General features: G+C 47.5%; 1 protein-coding gene across 2 annotated transcripts in view; it reads left to right on the forward strand.

The window, feature by feature from the left end:
- The window catches only part of Cntnap2 (contactin associated protein 2), a 1,898,037-nt gene that overhangs the window by 1,861,517 nt on the left and 18,567 nt on the right, over positions 1–17,953 (forward strand). For both annotated transcript variants that reach the window (XM_005326627.5, XM_078040735.1), the window contains one exon: positions 6,994–7,233. In XM_005326627.5, the coding sequence (XP_005326684.2) occupies positions 6,994–7,233 (240 nt within the window). The remainder of the gene's footprint in view (positions 1–6,993; positions 7,234–17,953) is intronic.

Genomic DNA, 17,953 nt, shown 5'->3' on the forward strand with positions numbered 1-17,953 from the left:
CTCTACCACTCCCCAGGACTTCCCCCTACCCCACCTCCCTCCCATCCCCTGGTTCCTTTCCTCTACTGATCTCCCTTTGATTTTCATGAGAAAAACGTACGGTTTGGTGATAGCCGTTCCTGCTGGCACTGGGTACCACCTTCCTTGTCCTCTTTCCTCTCTGGCGTCTACCTAGGAAGGAAAACATGTGAGCCCTGACCCCTGAGTTTGACTTCTTTCATTCAACACACTGGTCTCTAGTTCCATCCCTTTTCTTAATTTCCTTTTTCCTTATGTCTAAATAAGGAAACCCACTGGGCTGTGGGCATGATTTCTGCCATTTCTGTTACATGGCTTTCGTTTCCGGTGACTCCTTAACTATTCTGGTCGACTTTACATTCTCCTTTAAGTGGACTCACCATTTTACTTAAATAAATTCCTGATAAAAGGGAAAAGTTTATGTCAAAGGGAAATGTTGCAACAGGACCATGAAGTAAAAGACCAGGGTCACACACTACCATGCTGAGGCCCTGGGAGGGTGTTACGCAGTCTGCAAGGTCTCGGGTCTGAGGTCTGCTCTCTCTCTTGGTTGAAAGGGGAAATAGCCAGTCCAGGCGGGTGCAGAGCGCAGCCCGGCCCCACACTGAGCCAACCTGGGACTGTCGCTGGAGGACTGAGAGGGAACGGAGGCAGGAGTAACTACCCCACCTATGAGTGGATGCTACTTCACCCCCAGTCTGTGAGCTACCTGAAGCCACCGTGGTGTCACCTGGGACATACTCCAGAGCAGAGGGAAGGGACAGAGGGTGGGCAGTGCTTCGAGGCCGGTTGTACCTATAGTCTGAGGAGCATCCCTGAGCCCCATTAGGACTGGGTCTGGAGCGGCCATCTCTGCAGACCCCACAGATTCCAAGACGGGTGACTTCCCCACCCGTCACCCAGGGACGCTCACACCCACCATGGATGCTCACAGAATCAGGGCCCATAGACTCCTAAGACCTGTTGACTCCATTTCATAAAAATTAAATAAACAAATTTACAATGATATTTTGTGTTTCATAATATCACATCCCTCTCTCTCAAGAAAAAAGAATGGTATTTGGGACTTTCATACATCTAAAATGTATGAAAGCTAACGAAATCAGCTGGTGAGTAGATCCCACGGCTTTCCAGGAAGGAAATATAGATGTGAAATTAGCCTCAAAGGGAAACGAGAAAGCTCTTTGGAGAAATCAGGATCTGTTTGCTCGGGTGTGAGGAGGGCGCTCAGGCACGGACGGGAGCCTCCAGCACAATTCTGCCCTCTCTGCAGCCGCCCCTCTGCACCTCCTCTCCTCTTCATTCCTGACAACACTCCTGCCCGTCACTTGGCACGCAGCTTTGGAGCGAGAGTGAGCAGGAGAGCTCGCTAATGCACTGGAAATGCCATCGCCGCCTCTCCCCCGAGGACGGTCCCCGGAGCCTTTCTGCAAGGTTTCACCCAGAATCGTGCCGGAATTTTAAGTGGGCTATTTCCCACACCCGTATCACTATGGATGTATGACATGAAAGGACTCGTTGCAGTTTGAGAATTTAATTGCCAGAGTGACTGCACTACATTTCTAAAATCCACGTTCTATAGACAGGTGTCCCCACATAATGCCCTGGCCCAGACACCTCAGTGCAGAAAGCATTGTCTGACAAGTAAGTGCTATTTTAATATTTGGTTTCAGTTTGAGAATAGTCTCTTCCATTTTACAGATGAACATAACTTCATTGTAATAAGCTCAAGTGTACTAACAGGAGAGCTCTACTGTGCCACATTGTGAAGATGTCAGCTTGTTGTTTGCTGAAGATCCGGGCCTCACACATGCCAGGCCAGCCCTGAGCCACTTCCCAGCCCTGAAAATGTCCTTAAGAAATCAGGAATCTTGTTCCAGATGAGCATTTCCAATGACACTGGCCAAGTTTGACATCAAATCACTACATTTTTGAAAACCATATGTTTGGCTCCAGCTTTAATGAAACGTGGTCTTAAAGCATTCTAATAACCACAAAAAAGTTCTTCTAAAAACCTCTCTGTGTCATTTCTATAGACTTACTAACCAAAACAAACAAAAATCCACAAGATATAAAAGACAATATAAGATAGTCTTTTTCGGAGAGAAATTGTAGCTAATGCAAAATGTTTGACTTCCCGTTCAAATGAGACTCAGTTTGCTCCTCTGAGAGTTTGTGTCTGTCCGCTTTCCAACACTGTAACAAATAACAAGAGATAAAACAACTTAAGAAGGGGAAAGATTTGTTTTGGTTCACAGTTTCAGAAATTTCAGCTCCTGGTTACTTGGCCCTGTTGTGTTGGGCCTGTGGCAGCACAGCCCACAGTAGCAAGAGCCCAGGGTAGGAAAGGCCCATTCACCTCATAGCAGCTGGGAAGCCAGAGAGAGAGAAAGGGAGTCTTAGAGCCCGATATTCAACCACATGCTACCAATGACCTCGGTTCCTTTCACTGGGCTTCACCTCTCCAAGGTCCCACCACCTCCATGGGGACAGGACTTTAGCACACAGGGCTTTGTGGGACACTCAAGATCCAAATGATAGCCAGGCACGGTGGTGCATGCCAGGAATCCCAGTAACTCAGGAGGCTGAAGCAGGAGGATCGCAAGTTCAAGAGTATCCTGCAACTGCACTATCATTTGAAGATATGTTTTGTGGTCTCAAAGAGTAAAAATGACTGGGGATCTAGCTCAGTGATAGAGTACCTCAGGGTTCAATCAGAAGAAAAAAGAGAGAGATTGAAACTCTAACAGGTTGTTGGAGGTGCCCTGCAGCACTGCATACAGAGGACTTGGCCCAGCACCCACACATGGGCTGAGCTAGATGTGGAGCAGATGCTCTGACACTGCCCAGCCCATGGCCCACGTGGCAACCCTCAGGTCCTGAAGGATCAGAAGCATTTATGGCCCATTTGTCCCCCAGGGGAACCAGTTCCAGCCCGGATTCTTTAGTAAAGAGTCCCAACAGCCAGATTTGAAACTACATCCAGATGTGGAAATACCAAAAACCCAGAAAGAAGAGAAGGTACAGAAGAGAGTGCAAGATCCTCAAAGACGATGGGAAAGCCCGAGCAGATATCCACCCAGGGCTGGCTCCTGCCCTCCGCCCCAGCCTTCTGCCCACAGGGCTGACATTCCCGCCAAGGTCCCAACCCCACATCCTGGCACGGAAGGCCCCTGTTGCCACCACTGTTTTCCTGGTGCCTGATCCACCATCCGAAGCCCATTTCCTGAACCTCCACGACCATCCTGTGTCTCGTGTGCCTCTCCTGGGGCCATCTCTTTAAGCCGTGGGAACCCCTTGGATGGATGTGCCTTTGAAACCGCTCACTTTCAGTGATGTGGCCGTGTTTGGGTTTGGATAGGGGGGTCCTCCAAAAGCAAGAGGTTTAGAGGTGACATATGGGGTGGTGAGAGCCTTACCCAATCGGGGAATTCACCCCCAGGTGGGGGTTAACTGGGTGGTGTCTGTAGGCAGGCGGGTGAGGCTGGAGGACGTGGCTCCCTGGGAGTGTGCCTCGGGTGAGGAGAGCTCTCTCTGGGCTTCCTGGTGGCCGCGTCCTGAGCAGCTTTCCTCCACCACGCCCTTCCGCCGTACTGTTCTGCCACACCTTGGGCCCAGAGCCAAGGAGCCGGCCATCTATGGACTGAGGCCTCTGAAACTCTGAGTAACAAATCACCTTTTCCTCCTCTAAGATTGTTCTTGTCAGGGACTGTGGTCCCAGCAGTGACAAAGCTGACTAAAACAGACAGGGAAAGCTGGCCTCCTTCAAGGCTGGGAACTGCAGAGACCCTGCGAAACAGAGCTGGCATCAGAGCTCCCTGCCCGCATCTCTAGCAGGGCGAACCAAACCAAGCCGCTCACGACAGGAGTGACCGCGGCTTTGGTACTGGGCAAGCAAGTGCAAGAGGAAGTGGGAAGACAACTGGGCACACTTTATCCAGCTCCTCGACGTAACCCCATCTCAGCCCTGGGACCAAAGGAGGAATCTTTGGCCCAGTAGTTTGCAGGAGCCTGGGTGGCTGATGCCAGCCCTTGGGCAGAGAGCAGTTGCTATGTTAGAAAGAAACTGGAGACGTCTTCAAAATACGGTTCTCATCACCGAGCTCTGCAGCCTGAGCATGTTGAGTTTCCTACTGAATACATCTTCATGTGGCTGTCGGGGCCCTCCCAGTCTAGTGATGTTTGGGGACCCATGAAACTCCCACAGTTCCCTCAGCACAACAAACCCCATGACGGTCAGGTCAGCCAGGAACGCTCCTTCCTTCTCCTCAATACCTGGTTCCAGGCTGGTCCCTGGACAAGTTGCAGGTAAATGCACTTCCTGGCTCCCGTCTGCCTGGCTCACGGGCTGACACACCTTCAGCATTTACAGATTCCTCCATGAGTTTCTGTTGGGTTCTGAAATTAGGGCAGAGAAAAAAAAAAAAACAAGAGGTCCCTGATTTAATTGGCAGAACAGCACGTGGCTTTTGGGCACCAGGACACTGGACGGCCTCTACTTAGGCCACCCTTGAACGAAGAGTTAGTTTGGGAGAACGATGACCTCTCAGATGGCAGGGGATGCGGAGGTGAGTCCTAAGTGCACACAGAGGCTTGTGATTGGATTGGGAAGGTTTATGACTCCAAATCCTCCCTCAGATATCAGCAGGGATTGTGTAAACCTCAGAATTCCTAGAAAATTGGACAGTGAAAAAGGAATGTGCCCAATTATAAGCCACAGGAATTCTTTTTCTTTGAAAAGGAAATAAAGAATTTTGAAGGAGAAAATAAGAAGTATTAATTAACAGGATGTCTGAGCAGGGGGCCTTGTTGAAGATGTCTAAGAGGGCCAGGGAAGATGGGGGGAAACAAGGAGAAAAATCAATCAAAACCAAGTGAGTGGGACTTAAAAAACAGCGTGCTACAGGGACGCAGCCACATCAGTGTTTATAGCAGCCCAATTCACAATAGCTAAACTGTGGAGCCAACCTAGATGCCCTTCAGTAGATGAATGGTTAAAGAAAATGGGCTTATATACACAGTGGAACATTAACATTAAAAGAGAATAAAATTATGGCATTTGCAGGTAAAGGGATGGAGTTGGCTAAGTGAAGTAAGCCAATCCCAAGAAAGAAAATGTTGAATGTTTTCTCTGATAAAAGGATGCTGATCCCTAATGGGGATGTGTGGTGGGGGTGCCGGGAGCGTGGAGGTAAGAAAGACGGCAGAATGAGAAGGACATCATTACCTAAGTACTCGTATGAAGACCCGAATGGTGTGACTCTACTTTGTGTACAACCAGAGATATGAAAACTGTACTCTGTGTACTATGAATTCTAATGCATTATGCTGTCATATAAAACAAATTTGAATAAATTTTTAAAAAGGAGTCTGCTTCATATACCACAAAAGTGGGTACAGAGGTCTTTTCATGTACTTTAAATATATATTTTATTTATTTAACAAAATATAATTTGTTGCAGTGAAAAAAAACCAAGTGAGTGCTGCTAGTGTCAGCAGTATCTCAAAGCAGCTAAAAGGTCACAGGAAGGTATTTATTTGCTTTATCCAGATATTGTTATTATTCTCTCCCTCCCATGTTCTATAGTAATGCAAAATTCTGATCATTATCACTGAAGTTTTACCCCCCCACACCCCCACCTGCCCTTTGGAACCAGGGATTGAACCCAGGGGTGCTTAACCACTGAGCCACCTCCCCAGCCCATTTTTATTTTTTTTTTATGACACAGTCTTACCAGTTGCTTAGGGCCTCGCTAAATTGCCAAGGCTGGCTTTGATCTTGCAATTCTCCTGCTTCAGCCTCCCAGAGAAGTCCCCATCCTTAAGGTTTAACTGGTCATTAACATTTTTTTTAACAAAATTCACATTTTATGTAGATTGAAATAAACTATACAAAATCGGTTTTCTTCACCAGAAATAACAGCAATATTTTCTGTATTATTTCCAGATAAACCGCAAAACATTTGTTTTGTAGGTTTGACGAGGCAGTAGATAGAGTCATGGAGAAAGAAAACAGACAAGTTGTCTTGACCATGAAGCAGAAGTGTTCAACATTAGCCTGCTAAAATGAAGGTGTGGGCTTGGGAAGGTGTAGGCTCAACAAAGGGGTGTAACAGCAACAACCAGACGTGGAACCACCGCGGCCGGCTCTTCCACTCAAACTGTAACTTGTTCTTTCAGTTCACTTGATAAAGACAAGATCTGTACTGAATTCTGTTTGGCGAGCTCACAACTCTAGTTAATTCCCTTAATTGTCCATCACAGATTTTAACACACTTAAAGCTCCTAGTAGTCAAAGGTCAACAGTAGGCTTCACGGTCACATTTCATAAGATGCATTCCTTTCTTACACCTCCTCAAAATGTATTTCTTCAAAATTGATAATAATACCTGACAGCTGGATCCATGGTAAGAATACGTTTTATGATCTAAAAGACTCAACTAAAACAATCCCAGAGTGCTAGTAGCAGAGGTCATGCAGAGGGGACATTGGTGCTTCCAATGGGGTCTTCTGAAGAACAGACACGTTTTCACAGCATGAGAGCAAGAACAGGAGCCAGGTACACAGGCAGCTCCCCAGTGGCTCCTGTGTTCACGAGAGGCCCGTAGGCCACGATATTCAGTGATAAGTGACCTACAGGTATCTTATGGCTTTTCTCCCAAATATCAAATATAAGAGAAAGCCCATTTTGAAAGTCTTTCAGGTATTTTCAGCAGTTTCTGGATTGTCAGTTTGATATAGGTGGCTACCATTAAGTCCAGATCATGTTTTATATCAGAATTTACGTTAAGCAAAGCCACGTTACTTGCCCTCTGGGCTGTCAAAGTGTTCCTCGGGTATGCTTTAAGAGGCTTTTGCCCATTAACGTTTCATCTACAGCTGAAACCCCAAAGTCAGACTGGGCACGGCATCGTGGGACAAGTCTACTGTGCAGCTGGAATACAATGGAAACCCTCTCTCTCCTTTTTCTTCTAGAAACAGGGAAGATTGACCAGGAGATCCACAAATACAACACCCCGGGATTCACAGGCTGCCTCTCCAGGGTCCAGTTCAACCACATCGCCCCGCTCAAGGCCGCCCTGAGGCAGACCAACGCCTCGGCCCAGGTGCACATCCAGGGCGAGCTGGTCGAGTCCAACTGCGGGGCCTCCCCGCTGACGCTGTCCCCCATGTCGTCCGCCACCGACCCCTGGCACCTCGACCACTTGGACTCAGGTAAAGCACAGAGCCTTCTCAGGCTGGTGGCTTTATTTCTTTAGAAACTTCCGTTCCTGGGGTGGGGGGTGGAAAGGGGGCGTGGAGGCAGGAGATGGTGGCACAGGACGGACCTCACTGCCCGAGGTACAGGTATGACTGCACTGTGCTGAGCTCTGCACCGTGTACAACCAGAGAAATGAAAAGTGGCGCTCCACGTGCGTCCGGGGAATTGAAATGCATCCTGCTGACCTGTTGAACTAACTAGAACCGATTTTAAAAGGGGGGAAAAACTTCTCTGTTTCTCTAACCATAACATGGCTCATAGCGAACCCGACTTGAAGATAAGGAAAAGCCAAGGAAGGTGTGCGCCAAGAGTTCTCTGGGCACGGGCAGGGTGCTCAGACCACAGGGGCCACTCCTGCTCTGCGCCAGAGTGAAGAAGGGAGGGGTGAAGACTGCAGGAATTCGGACCCTCTCTTAAATTATGGGCTGCCTCAACGGGTAGCCACGGCGCCACCGCAGGATGATCTGGTCACATCTTTTTCTCACTTTGGCCCCTTCTGAATCTGAATGAGTCCGTGTTCCAACGTCAGAAGAGATTTGCCCACAGAGATTCCTTTCCCCTTCTTTATTCAATTCATACCGCAGGCGTCCAGTTTAAGAGGTGTGTTTAGGCTAACAGAACTCAGTGGACGTGGCCCCACGTCTGCAGGTGACCAGGTCATCTGAAAGCACAGGCACTGAAGTGAAAGGGTGTAGCTGTTGGATGCAAAATTAACGGGAGGAAAATCCGACGTCTACCTAACCCGGAGCGCCGGAGAGACTGTTAGGTTGCATGTCCACTCCTGGTTCTTCCCGAGTCGAGCGTGGGCGGACCTGGGTAACCTTTCTAAGCCTCTGCATTTTCCCCCTATATTATATGGTAGTTTTATGTGTAAATTTTTGAGGAAAGTCCACGTAACTTTACATATGACTCCACTAAATTCCCCAACAGTGTATGAGGTCACCCTCTCTCCACATCCTATACAGCAAGTGGTATCTTTCACCTTAGGGGTTTTTCATGATTATACGTAATAGTGGGGTTCACTGTGACATTAATGTATGCATAGAACATAACTTGCTTCGTCTCATCCCCTAGTGCTTCCCCTTTTCCTCTCCTCCCCCCCCCCAGTCCCCTTCCTCTATCCTACGGGTCTCCCTTCTATTTACTTAATCATTTTTAATCGGTGCATTAGAGTCAAACAGCAGTGACGTCACTGTGCCATCTTCGCCTGTGCACAGAGTAAGACGTGATGGATTTCACCCCCCAGTTCCTTCCCTCCCACCCCTTCATGTCCTACCTGTGAACTACTAACCTCCCTTCGACTTTCATGAGACCCCTTTTTTCTTTTATTTTTCTCTCTAACTTTTCACATGTGAAAGAAAACATTCAACATTTGACTTTCTGAGTCTGGCATATGTCACTTAGAATGAGGTTTGTTCTCCAGTTCCATCCACTTACCAGCAAATGACACAATTTCACCCTTCTTTATGACCGAGTAGAACTCCACTGTGCATACAGACCACATTTTCAGTGTCCGTCCATCCGTCCGCAGGCACCTAGCTGGTGCCCGGACTTGGCTGCTGTGAACTGAGCTGCTGTAAACACTGGTGTGCCTGGATCTCTACAGTGTGCGGAGGTCAGTTCTCTTGGATAAATCCCGAGACACAGGAGGGTCTTGTGATGATTCTGTTCCTAGTCTTTCACGGAATCTCCACACTATTTTCCAGAGTGAAAGTTGTGCTAATTTGCAGTCCCACCACCAAAAATGTATAGGGGACATAAATCCCTAAGTGACCTCCAAGCCTAACATCCAGCGGGTCTCCAAGGGTGTGCCCTAAAGACAGGAAGAGAACTAGGGAGGAGGCCCAGCCCACCACTGCAGAGCACCCCCAGAGCAAACTTCCATACTAGTCTCCCCACCTCTAGAGTGGCGATTCGAAGACCTCACTTGCAGAATCCCAGTGAGGTGATGTGCTTAAAACACTCAGCACACTTAGCTGCAATCATGCCAACAATAATGGTGGTTATTATTCTATTAGACACAATTTACTCGAAAGCCTCAGGGTCCAGTGCAGCCTTTCTAACCCTCCCCTGACGCCGCAGACTTCCCGCTTGGGACAGTTGGTCCTATAAACAGTGTGCGTGGGGTAGCTTTGGTCCTGCTCCAGCCCTGGCTAGTTTCTATCAGCTCCAGCACGGTCAGCCCTCGCTGTGCCTGGAACCTTCCTGAAGCCAGACAAAAGCCAGATCCTGCCGTGGTCGGAATAGCCAATTTGCAGGCTCCACAGCCCTCTTTGTTCCCCGCACACGGATTCCTGTGACAGGAGGGGGGCACCACGGGCCAAGGGCACTGGAAGAATCCCCTTGTGTGGCTGCTGCGGGGCGTCCACACAGGCCGGCTTTCCTCGAGGGCCGGCTGGAACAAAGGAAAACACTCTCGCTGCAGAAGGAAGAGAGGAAAAGAGAAAAGACACAGAGGTTTCTCAGATAAATTCCTCCAAACCCAGGAGTGGACCAGCTGATGGAGGTTCTGGCTGCTGCAGGTAGATGCTGCCAAGAAACTGGATTCTGAAACATCTAAATAAATAATTTTTTTAAAAAAAAGAAAGGAAAAAAAAGAAACATCTGGATGCTAGCCCTGGCCAACACCAGCAGCTATCCTTTATGACTTGATTAGGCAATCACTGGCTCTTAGGTAGGTGAGACATACCTCCGGGCTGAACAATTTGATTTCATGTATTTTTTTTAAAAAGTCGTGATTTATGCAAGACGACTTCCCTCTTTTGATCGAGTCATGAAAACGCATACGAGTCAGGTCACATTTCAGTTGGGATGCGGTGATCAGATGAGGATTCTGTTGCCCACATGTAAAGGTTGGCCTCTGCTGTGTGATGTGAGTGATATTTGCAGGAAAACTGCCACTTGCTCTTGACAGAGGGTTCTTACAGCGGTCCATCAGTTTCAGTATTGATCCAGTCATTAACCACTTCAGTAATTGGGGAAATGGTCACACAAAAAAAAAAAAAAAAAAAAAAAAAAAACTTTTTTTTTTTTTAAGAGAGAGAGAGAGAGAGAGAGACAGAGAGAGAGAATTTTTAATATTTATTTTTCAGTTCTCAGCGGACACAACATCTTTGTTGGTATGTGGTGCTGAGGATCGAACCCTGGTCAAACGCATGCCAGGCGAGCGCGCTACCGCTTGAGCCACATCCCCAGCCCAAAAAAAACTTTTAAGTGTCTGTGAACTCTTATTAAAAGGACAGAAAGCAGCTTACAAATCAAGGCAGAGATTCATCTAAATAACATGATTTGATGTTTTTTTTTCTTTTTCATTTAGATAAACAGTAATATAAGAGGCAATGTAGGGTGAAAGGGCTAAAAGGGGCAGAGAACTTATGTAGACATGTGGGAAGTGCTTAAGAGAGCCTCCACTGGCCCAGAATCAAAGACGAAAATCTCCTCCTCTACCCTCTTAAATTCTGTGCTAAAGGCCTGCAAATTAAACTGATGAGAGAAAGAGTAACAGGAAGGGAAAAAAAACTTAATTTGTGTGCATAGAGGAGCTTACAAAAATGGTAACTTAATAAATGCTTAAAACAAAAGACCTATGTACCTAAATTACAGGGAGAAGGGAAGGGAAAGGAAAAGTTTATATAAGAACAAATGAGAGATTATAAAGTTTATGATGTGCTTGTTATGCAGGCACAACGGGTCCTGATCCCTCCTTCATGACCATAAAGCACTCCTGGTTAGGACATGGATGGTAGGTTTATTCTTGTTCTGCCTGGGAGAAGAACTCACCCTGAAGAGGGAATGGTGGCTTCACTTTCTAGAACTTTCTGCCTTTTGTCAGATAAGGCGAGCTCAAATTACGTCTCTTTCTCCATCTTTTGAGTCTTAAATATCTTTGGTTTTAAGTGACTTTCAAACCTACTCTGGGCCTGCACAGCAGCATCACACCGGGTGCTGAGCTAAGCATTTTGCTTTTTCCAGATCATCTTTGATATCAGAGTAGAATCGGGGTCCTTGCTTTTAGGTATTCAGAAACAAAACCACCGCCCATCCCCCAAGGCCCCATTTCTTCCAATCCGTCCTGTGAGGTCTGTGCAGGGTTAGGACAGGAGGAGAACAAGGGTGAGAGGGGCCAGAGCTGGCTGGACCAGGGGATGGGGAGAAGTAGACAGGGGCTCTCCAACAGGTTCCGCTCCGCTGGGAGCTGGTTAGAGAGGAAGAACCTCAGCCCCCCGCCCCCAGAGGCACTGGCCTAGCTCCATCAATCACCCGGGAGCTCTTGAAAGGTCTCCACTGCAGTCTGCATCTCTGAGCCATCAAATCAGACCCTCTGGGCAGGGGCGCTGTTATCTGCAGATATAAAACCTTCCCCTGACTCCTGCCTGTAGCCAAGGTTGAGAATCACTCACCAAGTAAGAGGGGCCACTGGCAAGCCCTCGAAGGAAGGCTACCAAATTAAAAAAATTAAACACCCCAAAACAATGGGGCCATTAGGTGGCGCACCCACAAATAAAGGGGCCAATGCAATGAGCTGGGGTCTCCTCCGAGCATTTCATGAGGAAGCTCTCCGGAGAGAAGAGCTGTTTATGGAAATTCCAGGAGACCTCCCGTGCCTGTTTGAACCTGGAAAAGCCCAGATGTGAAACAAACAAACAAACAACAACAACAACCAAAAAAAAAATTATATATATATATATATGGAGAGAGAGAGAGAGAACGCTCAGGAGAGGGCCAGACCCACAGCTCCAAGGAAAGCCAGGCTCGGGGGGATGAGGCCGGTCCTGGGAGCAGCCTGTTTGAGGAAGTTGTGAAGTTGCCATTCAGTGTTTGGAACTGGCTGCAAACCTCATTTGAAGACTCTCACCAAAGATGCTGCTTTAAAATGAAGTGTGGGCATTTCTGAAAATGAACCACGTGCCTTGCTGGGAAGAAGAGAGGGTCTCACGGTCCAAGTGACCCACCGGGGCCACCCAATTCACACTTCTACCAGGATATCTATTGTGGCAGAAACCTGGTGTTGGAGTGGAAATGAGAATTCCAGACATCTACCCTAAGGTCTCGCCGCCTTTCTGTTCCCATACACTTATTTTTCTTGTGTCTTAGCTGATATCAAAGGATCAAAAGGGAAATGCAGTCCAGGGCAATATCCATTTTCCCTTCGGGAAGACCGCTGAGTTGCCCACCACCTCTCCAGTGCTTTGGGGCTCTGTCAGTGTTTCCAAACATGAGGGACATTTATGGTTGGTCAGGCTGTGCACCACCCAGCTCCAAGAGATGTGATCTACACTGCAGTCTGTGACCGTGTGGTGGCCTTGAAAGCGGGCCACCAAACCATTGTGGAAAAGGAATTCAATACACGATAAAGTTGTCTCCTGCTCATTCCTCTCTCAGTCCTGATTCTGTCCAGGCCAAAGTCCCCCTGTGGCTCTGGGCCACTTCACATTCCCCGGTGGGTGCTTGCTCGTCATCCTTCCATAGAGCCTCCTCAGGCAAGGAGCTGCCTGCAGATGTGACCTGGTATCACATTGGGGTAAACGACAAATTGGCTCCTCTCCATGGAAACGAGGAGATAAACCGCTGGAGCTGTACATGGTCACCAAAGAAAGAAAAAGAGAAGGTGATGCCCACACGACTGGAGCTCGGAAGACAGAGAAGTGGTCGTAACCAAGGCCTAGCGGAGGCTCCGGAACACACCACTCGGGGGAGACTACACAAACCCTCCCACGTGGGGGCTTAGGTGGATCTGAGCCACCCCCGCCCTGCTCCTCAGAAACATCTGCTTCTCTGCCTCGTGCTTCCCCCTTGATAATAATCTGGTCCTTCGCAGCCTCAGTCTGTGGCCCTCAGCAGCCCTTCAGAACAGTGGTCACCAGCAGGGAAAGCCACCCGCGCTGAGTTCTGGTCCATTCAAAGGGACACAGAACCCGGGGCAGTGGCTGCGGTTCCCCTCTCGGACTCTCTCCTGCTCCAGTTTCTCTTTATCAAATTCAGGGACTCTCATTTCCTTGGAAGGGGAGGGAGCGGCCAGCAGGAAGCCAAGTGCAGATGGCCCCCGCACATTCTGTAAAAGTACAAACAAACACCAGGAAAAACGGACCCAGGAGTGTGTGGTGCCGCCCATCCCTGCGCTCAGGAGCGACCGCAGGCTGCACCCGCTGCCCCACGGGCGTCCTGCTGGGCCTTGGCTGCGTTCTCACATTCGTGGCACTTGATACAGACACGTCACACCACAGCCCCCTCCTGGAACCTTTTTCAGAACATCATTAGCAGAAGCCAGGGGCTCCAGGACCAGGCTTCAGCCCCCGGGGACCTTCCTGTTATGAAGAGGATGCCTGCCGCTGTCCCACAGGACTTGTCGCACAGGTCACCAGGCATGTGACCTGCTACATCTCACCCCAGGAGGACCCCAGAGAACAGGCCTCTGAAGCTGTGGCCACTGTTGGGCTCAGTCTCTGGCTCCGGGCCCTAGAGCCAGGAGTGCCGGATAGTGAGAGGCCCACAGGGAATGCTCCCTGCCCTGCAGGGGGAAGCGGTGGGACCAGCCAAGTGCAAGGTGGCTAAGCCCACACAGCTCTCCTCTCGCCCAGGCCCACGGTCAGAGGTGTCAGGAGTGCTGGGTGGAGGATCCGAAGTCAAACTCCTCCCGGGGAGTCACTCAGGTTCCTAGCTGTCGCGGGGAACACAGTCCTCGAGGCCACTCCACCTCCCCATGCCCCACGGGTTCCTGGACATTTCTGTCAGGCACTGGGAACTGGGAGCCCAGCTGTCTACTCACCCCACCAAAGCCCTGCCACTGAACAGTGCCTGTGGTGTCTGAAGCCATCCCACCCCATTGCTATGACTTTTAATGAGTTGATTTATTGTCTATATTCCAAATTTCCTTTCTACCATCTGAAGATAAAATATTTTTATATCTTCATGTGCAAAAAGAGTTATGGATATGACGAACATTTAGAAACGGCGCATATCTGTTCTATTTCCTTCATAAATATGAGCTTGTAGCTTGCTTTCTTTACCACCTGCGAACAGTTAAAAATAATCTTTCCGGCTCTCATAATTACATCTTTATTTCTGAGCAGACCTCTTTTCTCATCCTTGTGCTAAGATTGCATAATTAATGCATTTTATCTCTTACACTCAACTTCTTTATTATCCTGTTTGTCTTTTTTTCCTCTCCAGTAACCAACACAACACAACACACACTTACTCCAGTGTAAAGAAAAGTTATTGCTACCCACTTGCTAATGTGCATTTTCTTACCAATGTTCCAAATTCTGCTTTTCCTGCAAAAGCACCAAGCACATTTGTATCTCAAGTCAGATAAGAGTTACAGAATTGGGTCTAATGGTCATTTTCATTGTGCTCATCTTTTTTTTTTTTAAATAACAATGTTTTCATGGCAAATAGCTTTATACCCATGGTTTTATTGAGTCAAAGGATTTATTTTTCTTTTTTTTTTGGTACTGGGCATTGAACCCAGGGGCCCTTAACCACTAAGCTATATCCCCAGCCCTTTTATTTCTTTACTTAGAGGTAGGGTCTTGCTAAGTTGCTTCTGGCCACGCTAAGTTGCTAAGGATGGCTTTGAACTTGTGATCCTCTTGTCTCATCCTCCCAAGCCAAGGACAAATGCGTTTTTAACTTTGACGGCTATTACAGATCACCTTCCAATGGCACATTCCCATCAACTGTCCAACAATTGCCTTCTCCCACCTCTGTCCACACAGCGCATCATAATGTTCTTTTACATTTTGTTAATTTTTATTTGAAAAATAAAATTGTTTCTTTAATTGGTACTTCCTAAACCACAGGTGAGATCAAGTACCTTTGTATATGTGTATATAGCATATGCATTTATTTTTCCATGAGCTGTCTATTATATTCTTTGTCCAAAGAGTTATTTATATATTTATATCCTTTCCTATTGGTTTGCTGGTCGTTTGCTAATTGATTAATAAGGATTCTTTACATATTCAGTAAATTTAGCTTAACTTTTCCCCCTTGGTGGACCTGTGCCTACAGCCAGGAGTGTCTGATAGTGAGAGGCCTCTAGGGCATTGTCCCTGGCCCCGCAGAGGGAAGCGGTGGAACCAGTCCTTCAGGCACCGTTGGCTGAGCCTTCCCCCTGCACCTTTTCTCCTGTTTAACTTGCCTTCACGTGTGAGCTTTCTTCTGGACTTCCGGGTCTGTGACACTGGGTCTGGCTCTTCATGAGACGGAAGCAGGCTTTGAGCACTCACCGAGGTTTTATGATGGCATTTCCTATGATTCTGTTTGTTCAGAATTTTCTACTCCATCTTTGCACATTTACTTTTCCATGTGATCTTAAAAATTCCTGTCTCTTCATTAGAATTGTCTAGAATTTTTATTGGGGTTGACTAGGCATAATTTGATTACCTGTGACTCCCCATCGCACCATGCTGAACTTCTTTGTCCTTTTCCAAGTTTGTTGATTCGAGTCATTGCCATTGAAACTAATGTGTTTAGAATTATGTGGGGAATTAGTGAAGAAGGCAGGCTCAGCTGATCAGGATGAGGATTTGAGATGGTGTGTTTCCAGCATGCTCCCAGGTGATATGTTGCTGCTGCTCCTTGGGCCACACTGATTGACAATGATAAACTTGGCCTTGACACATTAACTGGTAGATTTCACCTGCATGTCCACTTGAGCTCAGTGCTTTGTGTTTGAGTCAGTCTTTGACAACCCTCTTAATTTCTTTTATGATAATTGATCTAATTAGATTCCCTTTCTTATCTCAGATCATTTCTGTGACTTTATGTTTTTCTAGAAATTCATGCATTTTAATAGGTTTTCAGATTCATTTACATCGAGTTGAACAAAATAAGCTTTTATAATAATTTAATTTTCATTCTAGAAATTTTCTTATTAGTTTTCCATATTGAATATTCATGTCATCCCCTGCACCCACACACACCTTTTTCTTCTTGATTAGGTTATCTTCTTTTTTTCCTCTTTCTTTCCAAGAAGCAGCTCCTGAATTTCCTCATTAGTTTTATGATTTTTGTTTTATTCTTATCATGTGCTTTTATCTTTATTTCTTTAATTATATTTGCTCTTTTTTAACTTTGTGATTTGAATGTTTAGTTCTCTTATTTTCATTATTGCTGTGTGTCTGTAAGTGTGCGTGTGTGTGTGTGCGTGTGTGTGTGTGTGTGTGTGTGTGTTCTCTTGTACAGGAATATAAACCAAAGTCAGCACATCTGAGCTCCAAGCCAAATGCTCCCACTAAGGACACTTCTGCTGTCCCAATCCCACCTACCGGTGCACGGTCACTCCAGGTGCACTGTCACTCCAGGTGCACTGTCCTGATGTGGAGGTGTTAACTAGGCTTTTATCTGAGGGACCTGGGAAGAGCAGAGAGACTGGCTTGAGTTGCCACAGGCTCCCCACATGCCTGAAACGGCAGATTGGCAGGCCTGAGTTCTGAGAAGCAGTGGGGGAATGTGCTCTTCCAGGGCTCAGCCACATTACGGAAATGACGTCAAAAACATGACTAAAAGCTAAGGGAAGCAGGGTCCTCCTCTCCAGCAACTCCCAGGTGCTACTTCCTGGGCAGACGTGCCTGGGCCAGGGGGCTGCCTTCGGTTCCTTTCTAACCAGCCTCCAGCTCTCTGCAACACCACCGTTAAAAATTCAAAGGGCACGAACATCCAGCTTTGGTACAATGTCTAAAGCCATTGTTGCCGCCTTTCTGTGGATTTTTCTTCATTGGCAGTTTTCCTCGGCCACTCTTTCTAGCTTTCTTTCCCTTCCTGCACTGCCATAGCGTGTGCGCCCTATTCAGCTGAGGATCCTATCCCCTTCTCTCCAGACCATCAGCCCCCCCCAACCCCCACTCCACCCGGCAGAGCACTCAGAGATGCATTTCCGAGGTCTAGGCCTGACAGTCTTTCCAGCTGTTAACCTCGTCACGTGGGGCTGGCTAAGTACAGGGTGACCCAGTGGTACCCGTTGCCATGGTGACTTCTCTGTTGATGGCAGAACCACTGACTCCAGCAGGTTACAGCCTTCATTTTTGACTCCTTTCTTGGGTCCCAAGAATGTTAAGCTCAGTAGTTCCTGTTCCCCCACCTTGAGGCCTCTTCCTGTACCCCACTTCTGAGTACCTTCTCATCTCAGATAGGCAACTCTCTGGCCTCCCATCCCGGGGCTAAAGGGACATTCAGGGTCGCACAAAACTCTCCAAATGATGAGCATCACCTCTTTTGCCAATTCATCATTTTAAAAAACACTGTGGTAGAATCCCCGGGTGGGTTCCCCCTGTCCCCAAGGAGTCCCCGCCTGTCCCACTTGGAAATAAATGCCAGTTCCACGTGTGCAGGCAAATCAGGACCTCGTGTCTCTAGGCCTGTGGCCTCAAAAGTGGCAGGAACATTATCCACATTATCTTTTTGAGCCACAGTCACCAGATTTTCACAGGGAAGTCGCTGTGTAGATGCAGATCATGAATAAATGATAAGGTGATTCATTCCTCTGAGATCTATGGATGACTTCACCTGTTACCGTACTGTTCAGAAATGTCTAAAGACACAGTCAGATTCTGATTCTGCTCTCAAGTTTTTGCCTAGGAGCAATCAAGGAGCAACTATGAAATTTAATTTTTAAAAAATTAAATCTATTTTACATTAAAGTATAAATGTACGTTAAAATCCATAAGAATG

The sequence above is a fragment of the Ictidomys tridecemlineatus genome, chromosome 2, assembly GCF_052094955.1.
Source record: "Ictidomys tridecemlineatus isolate mIctTri1 chromosome 2, mIctTri1.hap1, whole genome shotgun sequence".
In the NCBI taxonomy this organism is placed as follows: Eukaryota; Metazoa; Chordata; class Mammalia; order Rodentia; family Sciuridae; genus Ictidomys; species Ictidomys tridecemlineatus.